The following is a 19756-nucleotide window of genomic DNA, read 5'->3' as shown; positions in this document are numbered from 1 at the left end:
GGACAGATCCACAAGGAGCTGTGCAAAAATCCCAATTATTATTATTCAGCAGTGCCCAGAGGTGCTAGGTGCTGCAGGCCTTGGTCCTGCTACTCAGGGCAGAGCCCAGGGTCTGTGGGAAACCCCACTGAACTCAAGTTCTGCATGGATGGGCCTACGTGGATGCGATTGCAGAATCAGGGCCCTAGAGGGAGACACAGTACCTGCCCTCCAAAGCTTATCTAAGACAAACAGGATACGTAGGGAGAGGGCTGCATCCCTGTCCATCCTGGCTAATAGCCATTGATGGACCTATTCTCCATGAACTTCTTTTTGGAACCCTGTTATAGTTTTGGCCTTCACAACATACCCTAGCAATGAGTTCCACAGGCTGACTGTGCACTGTGTGAAGAAGTACTTCCTTTTGTTTGTTTTAAACCTGCTGCCTATTAAATTCATTTGGTGACCCCTAGTTCTTGAGTTATGCAAAGGAATAAATGAATAAGGAAATGTTACATTCTCTATACCAGTCAACATTTTATAGACCTCTATCATATCCCCACTTAAGTCTCTTTTCCAAGCTGAGAAGTCCCAGTCTTTTTAATCTCTCCCCATATGGAAGCTGATCCATACCCCCGATCATTCATGTATAAAAAGCAAATCAGCCTTCATGCTTCTGATTCAGGATGCTAGCTAAGGAGCGACTGCCTGGGGCTGGGAAGACTCTTCCATCAAAGGCATGTTGTTGCAAAATTCTCCCTAGCGGGGATTGATATACCATCCTCAAACTGGCTAGTGGGCTAGATGGACCATCAGTCATGGCAAATCTCATGCTCCTCCTGTGTAACCATAGAACTGAGCAGAGAGGCAATTCCATTTTGGGGAAGGTTTCAGTATTTTGAAATCTGGTTTATTCCGACTCTATTACAACAAAACATTTCGAAACCCTCCGCAAAAGGGAAGGAGCTGTGCAACCTGCAAGTCCTCGACCCCAAAGAAATCTGCTGGATGGGCTGCCCCCAAGCAACGGGCCCTGGAAGCCTGGGAACTGATGGAAACCTGCCTGGCAGGTGGTGTGTGTGCTGGGGTTTCGTCAGAGCTGCATCAGACCATCTCTGTGGAATGGGTCGAATTTGCCAAATCGGAACAAAAAAGTTTCCGTGGGATTTTTGCGACCAGCTCTTAGAATTGTTCTGATTGGAGAAAGTTAGGTTTAGAATTAAGCCATGTACAGAGCAGCAACATTTATAAGAACACAGGAAATGACTCACCAGGACAAGCCAATGGGCCCTGAACTCTGGTACCCTGTCGGATAGGGGCTAATTCTGGATATTTGAGAATATGCAACAATGACCCAAGTGCCCTAATGATGCCCCTAATTGTGCCATACTATACTATCCTTCCTGACTCCAGCTGGGAAATCAGCTTAGAAGCATGAGCATCAATAACCCTGGTAATATTCAATCTTCCATGCTCAAGGGATGCACAGCAACACGTCTCCATGGGGTGCAGCGAGTGTATTGCAAAGGCATCAGCCATTACTGGCCTGATTTTCAAAGCTGCCGAGCAAACTTAAGTGGGGGTTGCAAGCACTCGTCCCCTTTGATAATCAGGCCACATGCACTCTGCTTGTTTTTAATTAGTCCATATTTCTATTCCAGTAGTTCCCAGAGGCCCCCTGTTATGCTAGAGACTGGAAAGTAGAATTCACCTGCAGCCCTGGATCTTAGCGAATCAGTTTCAACGGAAGAGTAGAACGGTGGCCTGGGATGCCAGTTTAAGTAATATAGCCCCAGCTCTTACAGGAAAGGCACCAGGTCCTTTAGCTTCCGTCTAGACAGCCATCACCAGAGACAGGGAGATGAAACCACACCACAATGCATGGCAGCTTTACCATGGTGTGACTCACCTAGCGTCATGAGGTGGGTGCACTGGGTGCCACTCTAAGTCCTATTGTGGGATGTCAGACCCTGCATGGAGAGTGCTCCCACCTGAGCCTCAATCCCTTTCTGTTCTGCTCCCTCACAAGCACATTTACTGCGTCCTGTAGTTCCTGGCTTTATTCTTTACTGCACTCAATGAAAGATGAGGGCAGGAAGGAAACACTTCAGGACAAATCGGAGGCACTTCACACCTTGGCTTCAAGTTTCTGGATAAGAATCCTGGGGGGTCTAAAGCCCTCATAAACCTGAGGGGACGGAGGGCAAACCTACGGCGGGCTTCTGAGCTCTCACAACTCATCGAGTGCTGGGGATTTTTTAAAAATTAAAAAAAACCTCAAAACTATTTTAAAACACAAGAATAAAAATAATCCCAAGGAAAAGAGACAGCTAGCAACAGAGCAGGGATTTGGGAATTCTGTGGGAGTCCCCACTGTCGCAGGAACCCTCAAATTTCCAACAAGACAGACGGATCAGAGCCTTACATCCCTTCCGTGGTGCCAAGTCACACACAGCTAAGCCCCTGCACCGGGAACGAGGCCAGAGGTACCAAGTACATACTGCATTCCATGGTTTGAGACAGCATTTTAGTAAGAATAGAATATTGCTGATCTATAAACAGAGTGGAGCTGCGGACAGGGCTGTCCCATCCGGACTCAACCCACTTCAATTGGAAGGGCTCAGTATAGCTAAGGTACGGGCAGGGGAAGCAGCAGCCTCGGGATTCTGGCCAGCACTAACTCAGTGCTTTGCCAGCACAGCCCATCTGCTGACCTGTCCCTTGAACTTTAACAGGAAACTCGAAGTACAAGCCCATTTTAGACATCCTCAAAACAAGGAAACGCAGCAATTCAGCTGGTGCCTGTCAATGACGTGCAGAGCAGGTTCTTTCCTGCTGTTTCCCTATTTTCCCCTACAAAGTAAATCTGAGAGAGGAGTTACAATTTACAGATACACACCCCGTTCATTGGAAATTTACAAGGGTTCCTGCCACAGTGGGGACCCCCCCAGGATTCCCAAATCCCCGCTCAGTCATGATCTGTCTCATTTTTAAAATAATTTAAAAAAAATTGTGAAGAAATAATTCCTAGGGTTATTTTGAAAAATTCCCCAACTCTAGATGAGTTGTCAGAGCTCAGAAGCCCACTATAGGTTTGTCCTCCATCCCCTCCAGTTTACGAGGGCTTTAGAGCCACAGAACACTACTTTCCCTGGGATTCTTATCCAGAAGCATGAAGCCAAGGTGTGAAGTCCTGGGACACCCCAATCTTGCTAGTGAAGGTGAGTGGGAGGGAGGGGGGGGCTCTTCCCCTCCACAGCCATCTCATTTGGAAATTCAGTTCATCGTTGCTTTTGCTCTTGACTTCCATAGTTACCAGAGTACTTCCTAATCTGTAATGTATTGTCACAAACACCCCCGGGACTGAGAGGCCAGGCACGACTATTATCCCCACTCTACAGATGGGGAAACAGTCACGGAGTGGCTCAGTGACTCGCTGAAGGTCGCACAGGGTGGCTGTGGCAGAGCAGGGAGTTGAACCCAAGCAAGTGTTCTAACTACTGAACAATCCTTCCTCTCCTTAGCACCTCTCTGCTGTTCTTATTTCTCTCTAACTGAATTGGAGCAAATTAAGGCTGGGGTTTGCAGAGGAGCAGGGAAGAGCCCAGCCCCCCAGCAAATGTCCATGGGACTGGAACGCTGAAATCCCAGAGCTTACATCAGTATAGCCTAAATACCCCCAGAGGACACCTGCCACCAGAAGATCTCAAAGCACCTTCCAGCAACGAGTAAGAATTGTTAACCCTTCTTTTCCAGAGGGGGAAACGGAGGCACAGGGTGGTGAAAGCGACTTGTCCAAGGTCCATCACTGATTCAGTGCGAGAGCTGAGACCAGACCCCAACTGGCCTGAACCCCAGCTATGTGCTCCGAGCACCAGGTCATACTGACTCTCTGCTGTGGCCAAGCATGTGGGGACTATAGATCAGTAAAGCCCCAAACACAAAATGAACATGTATCAAGTGCTGGGCATGGCTGCCACCTTGTTTCTCATCTATTGCTGAAGGGGGTTAGAAGATAGTGGAGCAGGAGTTCTGCACCTCTGAGACTCACCGTATGTCCAGTAGTTGCTGGTTGAATACGAAAAAAGGCTGGGGTCAATAAGGTAGGAGGGAGGAGACATCTATATCTCACACACACACACACACGTCTCCCTGTCCCAGAGCTATAGTTCAAGCTGTTTCCTGCTCCCAGCCATGGCACGGTCCCAACCGGGCCTGAGACATTCTAGGGGGCTCAGATTTATCCTTCTTGCTCCCCACTGCTCAGATTCTTTGCCGCTGTCCATTGATTATCATGAGGCCCTTCCCAGAAATCATAACAGTGGCATCTGCGTTTATCGTCCCTGTCTGGGAGTCTAAATATAAGAGGAGCTGGTGACTGGCTGTGGGGACGTTTATTTCTGCCAACTTCTGTCTGCAGTTTTTAAAAGCTGTTAGCGCCCCATCCTCCCAGACAGGCGCAGAGCAGGAGGGGAGAGGATCAGACCAGATGGCTGCTCCATTATCCGAGGGTGGCAGTGAAGCTTGTGGCATATGAACAGCACTGGCTGATCAGTGTCTGAGACATAACAATGTGCTGCCAATATTTTAACTGAAGGCTCCCATAGGAGCATTTCTCAGAAGCGTCCCGGGGTGGGTGTGTGGCCGGGATGAGGCTACATCTCTGAGCCCCAAAGAGGAGCCCTCCGTAGTGGGGTTGGTTAGTGATACCTAGAGAGGTGGGGCCCCAGCAGAGGTGGGGGGGGATCCAGCCCAACCCCTCCTTCAGCCTGGTGATGGCATTTTAACTTAGGGCCTCTCTGTGGAATCAGTGACCTTGCCATGACAAATCAGTCATTTGAATTTAGGAAAGATGTGGACGCATTTGAGAGAGCACAGAGGAGAGCCACAAAGGATCAAGGGTTTAGAAAACCTGACTTAGGAGGGAAAAGTTTAAAAAGCAGAGCATGTTTAGTCCTGGGAAAAGAGACTGAGGGGAGACCTGATAATCTTCAGATATGTTACAGGCTGCTATAAAGAGGACAGTGCTCAATTGTTCTCCATGTCCACTGAAGGAGGCACAAGGAGTAATGGGTTGAATCTGCAGCAAGATTTAGGTTAGATATTAGAGTTAGAAAGTTTTTCCTAAGGTGGTTAAACTCTGGAACAGGCTCCCAAGGAAGGTTATGAAATCCCCGTCATTGGAGGTTTTTAAGAACAGGTCGGACAATCACTTGTCAGGGCTGGTCTAGGTTTACGTGGCCCTGCCTCAGTGCACGGAGCTAGACTTGGTGTCCTTTCCAGCCCTACCTTTCAATCATGCTAGGATTTACTTAGCGCTTTTCATCCCCAAAGCACTTCATGGACTACGGCTGAAAGGTTCAAATCTACCCAAATCCCAGGGGGTTTCAGTGAGATTTGGGGACCTAACCCTGAGAATCCTTTGGAAAGCCCAGGCTGCATATACAACTGCTCTGAAACACTGTCACTTCTGGGACAGAGGGCAGCAACCAGAGACAGACCGTGAGAAAACCATTGGTCTAAACAGACACGCCAGGCACAAGGGAGATGAAAAGGGTAAAAGGGGTTTCTCATGAGCATGCAGCATTTTACTGTCTGATCTACCCAATGATCCTTGTGTGACGGGTTGGATCACAGAAACCCCCTTGGGATCTGCCACCCAATGCACCAAGACTACTTCTATTCCTGTTTTCCCTGCCAGCTCAGGACTCCAGCACCCTGTCTTGCTGAGCCAGACACTCCCATCTGCTCCAACACAGACCCAGGGTCTGAATAACTTGCCCCAAAGCTGCAAGTTTACCTGAAAACAGCTCACAGAAGAAGCATGCTTGTCTCTAGCACTCAGATGCCCAACTCCCAATGGGGGCCAAACCCAAATAAATCTGTTTTACCCTGTATAAAGCTTATACAGGGTAAACTCAAATTGTTCACCCTCTATAACACTGATAGAGAAATATGCACAGTTGTTTGCTCCCCCAGGTATTAATACATACTCTGAGTTAATTACTAAGTAGAAAGTGATTTTATTAAATACAGACAGTAGGATTTAAGTGGTTCCAAGTAGTAACAGACAGAACAAAGTAAGTCACCAAGCAAAATAAAATAAAATGCGCAAATCTATGTCTAATCAAACTGAATACAGATAATCTCACCCTCAGAGATGCTTTAGTAAGTTTTTTCTCAGGCTGGACACCTTCCAGGCCTGGGCACAATTCTTTCCCTGGTACAGCTCTTGCTCCAGCTCAGGTGATAGCTAGGGGATTGTTCATGATGGCTCCTCTTCTCCTCTGTTCTCTTCCACCCCTTTATTTTTATATCTATATCTATCTCCTTTGCATAAGGCAGGAACCCTTTGTCCCTCTGAGTTTCCATCCCCCACTGGAAAAGCACCAGGTTAAAGATGGATTCCAGTTCAGGTGACATGATCACATGTCACTGCAAGACTTCCTGTATGTGTGCGCGCACTGGCAAATGGGTAATGAAGACTCACAGGTAAACACAGCCATCTGCAGATAATGGGAGTCATCAAGATTCAAAACCATTAATGGCCCATACTTTGCATAATTACAATAGGCCCTCAGAGTTATATTTCATATTTCTAGTTTCAGATACAAGAGTGGTACATTTATACAAATAGGGTGATCACACTCAGTAGATGATAAGCTTTGTAATGATACCTTACAAGAGACCTTTTGCATGAAGCAAATTCCAGTTACATTATATTCACTTATGTTTTTATAAAACCATATAGACTGCACAACATCACACCTTGTTCCTCCAAAAAGGGCTGGGGTGGGGGAATTGTACCCACGCAGACCAGACAGGACCTCAGCTTTGAAGGTCTCACGCCAGACTCCAGTAAACTACCTGGAATGGAAGAGCCAAGAGGACCTTGGCCTCACCCACATTTGAAGAGTTGATGCTAAGGAGAGACTTATTTTTATCCTAGACCACTGATTTCTGAACCTCTCTGCAGTGTGAGCAGGGGAGCCAAAGTTCAGCCAGAAGTTGTGAGGAGAAGATGGCAGCCTGCCAGGCACATTGCAGAGTAATAGCTCCCTGCTCTGAGGCAGGGCCAAGTAAACCTAGACCAGTCTTGACAGGAGATCGTCCGACCTATTCTTAAAAACCTCCACTGACGGGGATTTCACAACCTCCCTTAGAAGCCTGTTCCAGAGCTTAACCACCTTAGAGTTAGAAAGAAGGAATGTGGGGTCACATGTCTCCCTCCCCCCCCCCGCCCCCGATTGCTTGGTCACATGATGAGACCAAGCCCCCTCCCTGCCAAGCAAGCTGTGCGGGGTAGGGAGAGGCAGGAGGGGAGGAACAGCTGGGAGCTGCTCGGAGGTGCCGCTGCTTTCCCGGAATGGGGGGTCAGGCATGACTCAAGCTGTTCTGGGGTAGTGGCCCCCCACTGTCAGCAGGCACTGGTCATCTATGGTTTAATCACTAGGACATTGGGTTACAATCTAAACTGACAAGCCAGACACCAGGGAGGTGACAGAGGGAAAAGGTGTTCCTTGTTAGCGCGCAGCATTTTAGTCTCATCTACCCGCCCGCACACCGCCAGCGTCCCCTGAAAACTCCCAAGTGAGCCTCTCTTTGCCAAACAGCTGCTCTCTTACACTTGGAACAAATGCCAGAGGGGATGCAGCTGGTCCCATTCAAGGTCACTGCCTCTTTGCTGGAGGTAGAGGGTGAGCAGACAAGAGCGGCACATTGTTATTCCCACCTCTATCCCCACGGTGCTGGCAGCACCTGTCATGGGCTGGGTGCTCTGTGCTATTGGAGACTGTAGCATCACCCCAGCTCGAATTCTAGAGTCGGCCCCAGAGACCCAGTGGCAGCAGGGTAAGCCTCGATCCCTCTCGTGTGCATTTTTAAATGGAATCGTACAGTGGGGAGGGTGGAACCTGGCTTGACAACCAACCAGAGAACAAATGAGCTTTAAACAGCCCAGACTCCTAGGGTGCAATTCTGCAATGCACCTCCAGCAGGTGCAGCAGAGATAGCCTAACCCAGCAGATGGAGGAGGGGAAAGATTGCTTAAAGCAGGCTGCATTAATTCAGTGCCTACCCCCGGCTGCTGCATGCGTCCAGGTGTGGTCACAGGAGGGAGAACACTTCCCTGGGTCGATTTCCAGCTCTGACATTGACTCACAGCATGACCTTGGGCAAGTCACTTTGCCTCAGTTTCCCCATCCGCATCAAGGTGAAGATGAAAGGCTTAGAGCCCTCCGTAGGGCTGAGCATAAATAAATGCCTATCAAGCACTTGGAGAGCCTCGGACAAAGAGACCATCGAGGGTACCAGCTGCATGAAGAATTACACTAAGGCAGAATACGTACATTTCAAGAGCTCAGCCCTTCTTTTCTGAAGTACTCAAAGGTCATGGAACCTTCCATCTCCAAGGTGGAGGCTCCTCTCCCACCCAGGTCTGTAGGATGTTGCCAACTGACTGCACCTATCTCAGGTGAGCGGCTGAATCTCAGTCTCTGCCCCTGGTGGGACAGGGGTCCACATCACAGAACCATCCCTCCCCAACCACTTGTCCCCTTTGTGGACCTGGGTCTGAAGGGACCCTAGATCCTGTGCTCCCCTCTCACTCCTGGTCAGCACCCAGGCACATGGGTGGAGCAGAGGGAGATAAATGTGAGCTACTTTCTCCCCGCACCTGATCTGGGGATAAAGAAAGTCCTTTGTGTCCCCCCACCCCCACTGCTTTCCACCCAGCCTCTTGCACTTTACAAAGAAAAAGCAATTTTGGGGAAATTTGGCATGAGGAAGAAGCTCAGTTAGGAGAAGAGACTTTGTTCTCCAAAAAGCCTGTGAGTGACAAAGAACAGTTTGGAGAAGTTCAACCTCCTGCAGAGCGACCTTCTGCTTGATTAGCAGCGGGCACCACGCACATCTTTATGGGCTCCCTGCACACCATTCTAGGTACTTCCCCTGGCTCCCCATCACTGCAACAATAGGTTATTTCAGTACCTAACTCTCATTGATTTCAATGGGAGTTAAGACAACTACCCTTGGGGATCTGGACCTGACTGCTTGGTGGGCCCCATCCCTTCACTAGGACTAGGGAAGGCAATTCAGACTCCAGGGAATTCAGTCTTTTGTCCAGATTGCTCCACCAATGACCCACCCTCACTGCTGAGGCACAGTAGTCACTTATTATCTATTTACATTCTTTCCTTCCCCGCCTGTGCCAAGTCATAGTGATAACACTGCTGGATATAGTATTAGCTGAAACTTAAACCAGGGGTGTGTCACCGAAATTAAATCATCATACAAGCTGGCAAACCGTCATGACTTCCTATTCTCACACTGTGAGTCATTCAGTATTCCCTTAGGTTAAGGAAATGCTTACTGGGGATAATGATACAGACCTCTAAAGCGCTATGAGATCCACAGATCTCAAATGCTAGAGGAGAGCTAGGGACTATCATTTTTATTCCCACCATGCATAATTAGACTGTGGAACTCACTGCCACAGGAAGTTGTTGAGGCCAAGAACTCAACATTCCAAAAGGGACTGGAGTGATTTATATGGATAGCAAGAAAACCCAGAGCCATTGTAATTATGGACAATAATAATTTTGGAAGGAGTATTAAACTTCAGGGCTTCAGTCATTCCCGACGCATTAGAGATCAAAATGAGCCTTAATGTGGGGGGCAGATTATCCACATCTGCTACTGTGCGACTCTTGCACCTTCTTCTGAAGAGTGTGGTGCTGCCACTATCAGCAGTGCGATACCCATGGACCATGGGTCTGATCCAGTCAGGAAATCTCTATGTTCCTACTGCTACTGAAGAGTCTTCTGTCACCCAGGTGAGCCGGTGCTTTTGGAGCAGGAGGATCTGTGTTCTAGTCCTGCTGAGCCATGAAGTGAACAGAGGCCAGTCACAGAGGTCTAGCTACTAACAGGACTGACCTTGCGCTAGGCAGCGTATGGAGCCATGGCTAGTTGAATGTACAGGATGCATTTTGAAATGGACACTGATTTCTAAATCCTGTATGCCAAGTAAAGCAGCCTGAACTTTAAATGGTTTATTCCAAACCTATTTGTTTACTTCACATTCCTATAGCAGGAGGGGAGAGAAACCACTTGCTCTGTTTGGTTTTAAAATGTTTTGCACTGAGACTTAATTACGCCAACATCACCCCCAGAGAAGATGACCAGAGAGCAAATCTGCACCACTGGGAAAGGGGCTTTCTACTGGAAACGCTGATGCTAGTAGCTCCATCCCAGGTGCCTTTTCTCCTGGGGGGAAACAGGGCTTCAGTCATGGAAAAACAAAGCTGCCTTCAGCAGTGGAAACACCATGTAGCTTCCTTGCTTTGATTCTTCCTCTGCTGTCTCACTTTCTTTTCTGTGAATCAGCCCCAGTGAGAATGGAAAGGTTCCCCACAAACCTATGGCACCCACAGTCTGGGGGGCCAGGCTAAGGGATTTCTGGGCAAGAAGAGAAGATCAGGATGAAGTGGCACTGACCACACATTACACCCACACAGGGATCACGTGCCAAGTGGCGGCAGCTGGATTGGCACAGCCCATCAGCTGCAGGGGAAGCGTTTGGTACCAGGCTCCCTGCTCCTCATCCTCTCCCATGTGGCTGATCCAGCTCCCTTCACACGAGGAAGGGTGAATACAACAGCCACGGGCCAAGAAGGCAACTCTCTACAGAAGCAGATGCTGGCACAGTACAGACACTGCTGTGGGCACCTACTCCTGACACACCAGTGCTGACCCACTCCTCTAGGGGTGGAGCACCCCCCCCCCACCACCACACACACACACACTCCAGCCCTCCCCACCTCCCGGAGTGCTTATGTCTGGTCAGTCACACACACCTTTCGGGTCTCAGGGACACCCCTCCCGTCGGGCCCTGCTGCAGCCCTTGCAAAGGATCTGAGGACTGGGGTTTGAAGGCACCAGCAGTGGATGAGCAGGCTGGTTAAGGAGAAGAAGGGCTGTCAGATTCCATCTTCAGCGAGGACACCAATGGACAGAGTCTCAACCTGGGGGTCACCCCCCCATGCATATGCCACCATTATAAACTTCACAAATGCCTTATTCTCATCTGCCTCACATCGAGCAGCATGCAATAGCATAACAAGCTGGACTGAGAAAGTCTTGTACTGACTACATAGCACTCATCATATAGAAGATGGATTGGACGGAGGGATGGTAACAGGCGCTGTGTTTGTAGACCTACCAGTGGTATACGATACAGTCAGCCAACAAAACCTGCTTGCCAGAGTCTATGACGCGACACCTGACCACCACGCAGGGTGGTTCATCCGATCTCTCCTGGAAAAAAAGACTGTTTTCACGTAGAACTGTGTAAGAAACAGAGCCACTGGAGACAAGGGAATGGCCTCCCACAGGGCAGTGTGCTAGCACCACTCCTCTTCAACCTATATGCCAATGAGCAGCCCATGCAGATCAATACGAGGAGCTTCACATATGCCAATGATCTATGCAGCACGTCTTAGGAGAAGGACTTCGCCACTGTCGAGAACAGACTCTCACGTGCCCAGAGCAATCTTTCAGCTTATTACAGTTAGAATCAACTTTACGCCAGCCTGACCGGGGAGACACACGACGGCCTTTCACCAACGCCATCGAGAAGCCAAGCAGAAATTAAACATCACCTGGGATGGAATCCAACAGCACCAGACCGGTGGGCCACGGGGCTATGCCCCCCCACTTTTTAACATGGGCAGAGTTCGGAGGAAGTGGGAAACACTGCCCCTGCCCCCAAACCGCAAGCCTCGGGCGGGCACAGAGCAGCGCTTCACAGCAGGGGAGCTGATCTCAGCATTGCTCCACGCCTGCCCAAGGCTTGCAGTTTGGGGGGGCAATGCCCCCAAACTATGCCCATATTAAAAAGGGGGAGCTATAGGGATCATAAACAGATACCAGCGGCCACACCCACCCTGCCCTGATTGCTGACTTGGAGTGGGGGTCCTGGCTAGATGTGGGTAGGGTCCCAGTGCAGTGCTAACTGTGGACTGCTCACGGAGCTTCCTTCTGAGCAAGATACACACCAGATGGGCTCATCGCATCCTACATTGCCCTGCCAAGTATGGCTGAGGTTAGCTTTAGTAAGGGGTATTTTACACACAGCGCCACCTACTGGCAGAACAGTATCACAGAGTTTGGCCTTCCATTACAGAAAAGCCTAACTACTGCTACTATAACGTAGCATATTGGGCCAGCTCTGTTTTTCCTCTTGGTCTCTTACTTTGCAGCCCTACCACACTGTAAAGCCGTGTCTGATCTGACAAGCCAGGGCTCAGCATGGGATGATCCAAATGTCCCTTTTCCAAAGCACAACCCAGCAGGCCAGCATTTAGTTCTAACTGTGCAAGCAAAGAAAGAGAACACAAGTTACCAGCCTGAACACACTCCCTTCTGCATTGGCAAAGGGAGGAGTGCCCGAGTTCTCTGCAACTCTGAGCATTGAGGGGCTATTTTGCAAAGCTACAGAACTCCATAGCTTCCTTTCTTTCTTCATCTGCACTAGAGGAAGTGCAATGCACCAGAATAGACCCACGGGCCACCCTGTCTAGCTTCTGCTCTGACAATGGCTAATGCCAGATGCTTTGGAGGAAGGTGTAAAATCCTTGCAATTAGAAATGAGTCCAAGCTTTGGCATTTGGAACAGGTTCTGGACTCAGTCCCCCTCGAGACCACAACTGAGAATGAGGAAACACCCAATTGTGTCCCAATACCATGTTTGCAAACAGACATGACCTAGCTACATACATACTGATCCTATGTCAGGATCTGGTGGCTAATCTGCACTAGAGACAGCCAAGCCCACTAGATATCCCTTTAAATAGCATCGGAGCCATCATACAGTTCCTACACTAAGTCCCATCTCTCTTTACAACAGGTCTTACCGACTAAAACTATCCCATGGTAGAGGGAATTGCTTCCCCACCTCAGCTGGTGAGCAGTTCATGCCCTGAAACTGTGTGTATTGAGGAATTTGTTAGAATTGCAAGCTATTGCTTTAAGAGTGGCAGAGGAGGGGGGTCTGGCCAGCCTTGCAGGCTAAGGGGCTGTCTGAAAGTACATGATCAGAGTCAGTATTGGAAAAGGCCATCTTAAAGCAAGGTGAGCTGAGAGTTATGCCCCTCTGCCTTGGGGAGCAGCCTGTTTTCATGCTCTCTGGTTTTGGATTCTTGCTCGTTATTCTGAATTCTAAGAAATGCTACATTGCCAACTTCCAGCCAGAGTATTTATGTTGTTTTTACAAATAATTTCTGTGTGCGCTATGAGCACTACAGCAACAGGATTGTGCCAAAACTGGTGATAAATTTGCAGCCCGATTTTGCACTGTTATTCTGGCTGCTCCATTTCAGGCAGTTTCACGGCCCACCATTTTCCATGATATTGGACAAAACAGCTTTTTTCACACCAAAATCATGCCATGTTTGGAATCTCAAAGCCACCTTTGGCAAGAAAGGGGCCCATTTCCACCCTGAAACGGGGTGATCACTCTGGAAAAGGGACAGGAAGCCAGTGAGCGGCTAACCCAGTCAGGGAAGGTAAAATAAACCCTGGATTACAGTTTAGCTCAAGGCACTTTCCTCCAAGCTGGCTTTATACACTATTCCCCCCACTCCTCCTCCAAGAGTCAGGTCCCTGAAAAAAATCATGAGATTAGCATAAAAATCTCAAGAGTTGAAACAGTAGGAAGTGTCAGGACCGGTTTTCCCTTGCCTTCTGAGCCTGGTCTGGGGCCATATTCTGAGGCTTTGCGCCAAAACCAGGAGGGCTAGAAAGTTTAAACGAAAGCTGAGACCCTCAGTTAGTCAGTGGCCTGCAGGAGTGGAGGTTTTAAGGAAAAGTGCCAAATAGCGCCAGACTCATGATGAGAGTCCACAGAGTGACTGATTTGCAGCAGCCAAAGCGTTTCTCTCATCCAAGAGCTGTCCCCATTGCTATGCCAGCCCCAGCTGGAGGAGGTTAAAGCCGTCAATGATACACATAAAGAATCACAGGACCCCAGAACACTTCACAGTCCTTTACCCATAAAGCAAGGGCAACTGCAATGGAAGTGCTGGCTTCCTGACAATGTGCCTCCATCCCAACCCGGAGGGGCCAAGCTCTCAGAGTGAATGCAGTCAGGATCCCAGTTCTCTGCTGGTGTTAACGGGCTCAGCTCCATTGGAATCAGTGCAGCTCCAGCCAGTTACAGCAGCAGTGAATGTGTTCGTTGCTCTCCAGCCCCTCCAGGTGTCAGGAGCAAATCTAGCTGTGTGGACACTGCGGCTCCTGCAGAGACATGCATTAACCACCCGAGCACAAGCCTTGGGGGTCTAGTGGGCTTGAGTGGCTAGCACAAGTCTACTCTGGCTGGGAAGCTCACTCACACCTGCAGTGTAGACACACCCATAAAATCCTTGGTCATTTTTGTTGAGTCCCAGTTGTGGCTGTGGGTTTGGGGATACTGATCCGAGTTAGGTCTGAAGCGGGCCAGGCACTTCCCAGACACAAGGTAAGCTGTTTGGAGCTGGAACTGTCTTATCATTGAAGTGTCTGGAATGCAGGTTGGGTCAGTGTAGGGATCAACAAAAATTATTTCCCAGCCTCCTTTCCCCCAGGCCAGACAGCCAAGAGGATTAACAGCTTTGGGTCACTACCCACCTGGGCTGGATTTTAACTCATGACAAAAGGCACCAGACTCCCTAGTCAATCCTCTCCACTATCCAATCTGCACCCCCAGCACTACTGGGTAAGAAAGATGTGGGTGACAGGGAGCCAGACTTACACAGCAAACTGCAGATTTCTTAAATGAGATATTGTCACTGGATTCCCAGCTGTTCAGAGAAATCCTGGTCAGGAACCAATAAAGCAGGGGTGGGCAAACTTTTTGGCCCTAGGGCCACATTGGGGAATAGAAGTTGTAATGGTGAGCCATGAATGCTCACAAATTTGGGGCTGGGGTGCAGACTCTGGAGTGGGGCTGGGGATGAGGAGTTTGGGGTGTAGGAGGGGGCTCCAGGCTGGGATTGAGGGGTTTGGAGAGCAGGAGGAAAATCAGGGCTGGGGCAGGGGGTTGGGGCGTGGGGAGAGGCTCCGGGATGCAGGGTCCGAGCGGCGCTTACCTCAAGCAGCTCCCAGAAGCAGTGGCATGTCCCTTCTCCAGCTCCTATGCGTGGAGCGGCCCGACCCTGCTAGCGCCTGAGCAGAGCCATGCGGCTGCTTCTGGGAGTCAAGTGGTGCGGCCCCCACACTACACCCTAGCCGGAGTGCCAGAGCGAGGCCGAGCCGCATGGTCCAGACCCAGACCCAGACCCAGCCGGAGTCGAGTCCAGTCGAGCCGCGTGGTGCAGCCCCGACTCTAGTGCCGGAGCGGGGCTGAGCCCCGTAGTCCAGCCCCAGACCCAGCGCCCCGGCCGGAGCACCGGAGCGGGGCCGAGCCGCGTGGTGTGGCCCCAACCGGAGCAGGGCCGAGCCACGTGCCGCAGCCTCCAACCCTGCGCCCCGGCTTGCGGTCCAGCTTAAAGCGGGCCGTCCCTGCGATAAAGCAATAGGGACGCGCTCTGTCTAAGCCCTGCGGCAGGAGCCATCTCAAAGCATATATTTGCCATCAAGTTTCCCCAGCACTAATTATCAAATGCGCTCCTTAGCAACAGTGTCTCCCTGCATCGCGTGCCGGGAAGCCCAGCTTGCGGCACACGTACATTGCAAAGGCTCCGAGAGGGTAAATTAACTGCGTAACAAGCAGCAGGGGAACACGGCCAAAGAGAAACAGGTGCCATAGAAACCTGATCGCTTCCGCCTGCTCTTTCCACTGGTATACGCTCCCTTGGAAAGAGGTGTTTACCCCTCATATTTCGCCAAGAGGCTGGTGATCTGACTTTTTTCCCTAATGGGAAAATTCAATGGAAATTTTCCTCCTCCCTAAAGCTCACTCATTTCCCAGCCACGGATTCTATGTCCCCATCTCCTCCTTGTACCATTTGTCTGCATTATTTGCCAGACAAAGAGATAATAGCGGCACCTTTCCCCTGGATCGCCTTTGTCTGACTCCCCCACATGCTGTGAATATCATTCAGGGGCCTTAATATTCCCCTCGCTCTCCGAATGCCCCCGAACAGCTGCTTCTGAGCCGCCCTACTCACAAACTGCACATGGCTGAAGAATAACAGAGGGTTCATAATAAGCTAGGCCACAGCTGGGTACAAACATGCCCTCAACAAAGAGGCTCCAGGAGACTATACAGGGAAGCTGTTGGGTCACAGACTGACAAGAAATTTTCAGTACAGCTGTCTGCTCGGTTCAGACAAATAGCGTCTACATCAGGAACACTGCAGTGCCTTCTGTTAATGTCTTTGTACATGGCGTTAATCAAGGTGTTTGAGGCGGGGGGAGGGGAGAGAAACCATCAGTAAAGGCTATTCTGTTCTATACATTTAGATGTGCTCCACAAATACACTGTATATGCTTCCTCATCTGTAACCTCACCTCCCTTCTAATAGCTGTGCCCCTCCGTCTCTGCTCAAGGAGAATGCAATACTAAATGTTTAGCGTAGAGCCAAATTGGCGCAGAGACAGCGGGTTAAGTAACTCTAATGAATAGGAAGCTAACTGTTTTACAAGACAAGTGTTTGGCATTTCAGCTTCTCAGTATCTGTGCAATTCCAGAGAGAGCTGTTACAGTCTCTCTCCAGGAACTGGGCATATCAGCAGCCTTAATTATATTTGTGCAGTTTGGAAAGGGGATGAAATTAAAAAAGAATGTAAAGGTCTCCTCAAGAAAGAAATTAAAAATTAAGAAACTGATCAAGGAGGAGAAAGATCTTAACACATGAGAAAGTTGCCAGTTAATATCTTTTCATGTACGACAGCATCAATCTTCCTTGAAGAGGCAAAAATGAATCAAGACTAATCCCACCAAAGTGACTTTATACAGAGAGAAGATAGAGATTGTTACACCAACAAGGCTATTCTCCGCATATCTCTTGTAAATGGCACACACTATTTATACATTTCAAGGTTGTCAGATCTGCCTATCAGGGAGTACAAGGATCTGTCAGGCAGTTGCTCTCTGGGACTTACCTTTTGGAGCTGTAATAATTCTAGGATTCACCCTCGAGTGCCCAACTGTCAGGAGAAACAGGTGGCTGGTCCACAGAGCAAAGAGATAGGCAGCATATGAGTTCAGACCCATTTCCACAGCTCTGCAAAGAGCTCAGCAGCTTACTTCTGTAAGAACAGTAGAGCACACACTTCAGTGCAAACCTTTGAAAATGGGTGTGTCTAGAGTGGTTACTCACTAACCAATCAGAGTGCAAGCAGGAAACATGGGGTGGGGGCAAGGATGGGAAACAGTTACCCCAGCTAGGGATAAGAGTTTATCAAAGCTTGGAAATTTACCAAATCAGCTACTCTGGAATAAGAGTCCATATGAAGAGTTATGGCAGGATTTCTGGTCTATAATTTTTGTGGAATAAGAATTCCAGACTAGCTATTTCACTCCATTTCCAAGGGAAGATAAGCCCTGACTCACCATCCAAACCCTTTATGAAGGGAGGCAGGGGGAGGGGGAAGAGTATGATGTTATCATTGACTGAATCCAGAACATCTGCTCCTTGTAGATGAAACAGGGAGTAGCGACTGCCCCACAGCAGATCCAATGGTCAATCCCCTTCAGCTCCATACAGCTGTTCTTGGGGAATGTGGTGCTCTGCAAGCTGGAGGTGCCAGGGAGGGGTCACTTTGTGCCTGTGGAGACGGATGGGGCAAATGTTCAGGGTTAGAGAGATACTGCTGCCCCCTGCTTGCTTCTGCAGCATTGCAACCTCAAGCATTCAAAAACCATGCATGCCTAAAAATCATGAGCTTCTAAATAGAATACATTGGGGGTGATGTTTTTCTTGGCTTTCTAGCCTTTGAGGGCCACCTTTACAAGCTTTCTTCTGCCACCATGAAGGATAGAAACTTACTTTAAAAAAAATGAAAGCTGAGATTCTGGTGTATTCCCCTAACTCTGGTGTTTAGAGCTTTTAACTCCAACTATCGCCAGGCTCACGGTAAGAATCACAAAAGTTGGCAATGGTCTGCCAGATGAGAGACAGCATAGCCTAGGGGGTAGAGCACTAGTCTAGGCCTCAGAACTGGATTGTATTCCTGGCTCTGCCACTGGTCTGCTGGGTGACCTTGGGCAAGTCACTTTGCCTCTCTGTGGCTCAGTTTCCCAGTCTCTAAAACAGGCTTAGATTTGAGCCAACTGGCAGTCTAGGTACTTACCCAAACCAAGAAACCAGTGGCATATTGCCCTACTTAACCTTGACATTGGAAAAAGAGATGATGACATTAAAATCCCTCCTGTACTTCCAATTTGATACATCTTTCTTCCCCTCCAATCCTATAATAATAATATAATAGAGATATCCCATCTCCTAGAACTGGAAGGGACCTTGAAAGGTCATTGAGTCCAGCCCCCTGCCTTCACTAGCAGGACCAAGTACTGATTTTGCCCCAGATCCCTAAGTGGCCCCCTCAGGGACTGAACTCACAACCCTGGGTTTAGCAGGCTAATGCTCAAACCACTGAGCTATCCCTTCCCTGTTGTGCCATGTTGCTGTTCACTTATAAACAGCTGTTATGTTCCACCCCAGAAGTGGTGGCATTTTTGTACTGGGTTCATTGATCCCTCTGCACATTGGGCCCAATTTTAATTTACCCCTCTGGCAGTGTGAGCCTTAAAGTGAGTGTAAAGGTAATTCATGCCCACTTTAAGGCCCCTTTACATTATCAAGGCAGTGTGGAAGTACATGAAAGTCAGGTCCATCATTTATAAATCAGCAGCGTGGTATATATAAATGTCATTCCCTTTCTAGCCCCAGTAGCTGTTGATAATATGAGACTAAAAAAATTTTTGTACCTAAAATTTGGGCTGTACACACAAAAGATACATTATTTCCTTTATAGTTTATGTCCTGAACTATCTTAGCTCTGGTTTTGTGCTGTGTGTTTATCCAATTAGTGTATTATTTTTACAATATTGCAAAAGTCAGGACTATCTGAATGTGATTAGCATTGTATAAATTATATTAAAAATATGAAGATCTTGGTCAGTATTGTGATTTATTGGTCCAATGGGTAAATCATGGTAAATTCAATTAACAGAGCAAAGCATTTTCTAAGAAAAATGGCGTTTCATTTAAACTAATATTCTAAAAGGGAGATTGAGTTAGCAGTCCAGAAGATACCATTATGGTCCCCTGAACTACCAGTTGGAAGGTATTTATTTACATATGCTATCTAATTGGTTAACTTTGCACCAATCCTCAGCATTCTTGATACATTTAACTCTGGCCATGACAATTTTTAGTCAATGATGAGCTAGGATTCTCTCTCAGTTTATAATAAAAATAAACACAATTTATCCTTTGCATTAGCTGCATCCATGCATTTGATATCCAAGTGTTTTTATCCTGGCATTAAATTTGGCTCTGGACTACAGAATTTATCTCCAAACCCTTCCAAGGGATCTTGTTTCAGGGCTATTCAAGTCAGTTGCACTTGGTATAACAGGAAAACACACTCTTCATTAAATCTATTTTAATTTCTGAGTTTATTCTGGAGTATACGGAAGAGACAATCATTTTATAAATAACTTGAACTTCAGCCCAGCCCTCCAGCCAGTCACTGTCAAAATGCTTCCTCCAGATGGTTCCTTTTATTTCTAGGTGGCTGTTTTCATACATTTCCCTGTGTGATGGTTCTTGGGTCATGAGTGTGGTAG

The 19756-nt window shown here is 48.4% G+C and overlaps 1 protein-coding gene across 2 annotated transcripts in view; it reads right to left on the bottom strand.

The window, feature by feature from the left end:
* Nucleotides 1-17523, bottom strand: part of SEMA7A (semaphorin 7A (JohnMiltonHagen blood group)) — a 56560-nt gene extending 39037 nt beyond the window's left edge. The window contains exons 1-2 of one of the 2 annotated variants that reach the window (XM_005309231.5): nt 17383-17523; nt 17065-17211 (exon numbers count right to left, since the gene is read on the bottom strand). In XM_005309231.5, the coding sequence (XP_005309288.2) occupies nt 17065-17176 (112 nt within the window). In that variant the 5' untranslated portion in view covers nt 17177-17211; nt 17383-17523. Of the gene's footprint in view, nt 1-4030; nt 4116-17064; nt 17212-17382 lie in introns of those variants that run through there. The other variant, XM_008174426.4, reaches the window with a different exon arrangement.
* Nucleotides 17524-19756: the final 2233 nt, after the last annotated feature.

Source organism: Chrysemys picta, chromosome 10 (genome assembly GCF_011386835.1).
Source record: "Chrysemys picta bellii isolate R12L10 chromosome 10, ASM1138683v2, whole genome shotgun sequence".
In the NCBI taxonomy this organism is placed as follows: Eukaryota; Metazoa; Chordata; order Testudines; family Emydidae; genus Chrysemys; species Chrysemys picta.
Note: the sequence above shows the minus strand (reverse complement) of the source record. Positions and strands in the feature narration are given on the sequence as shown.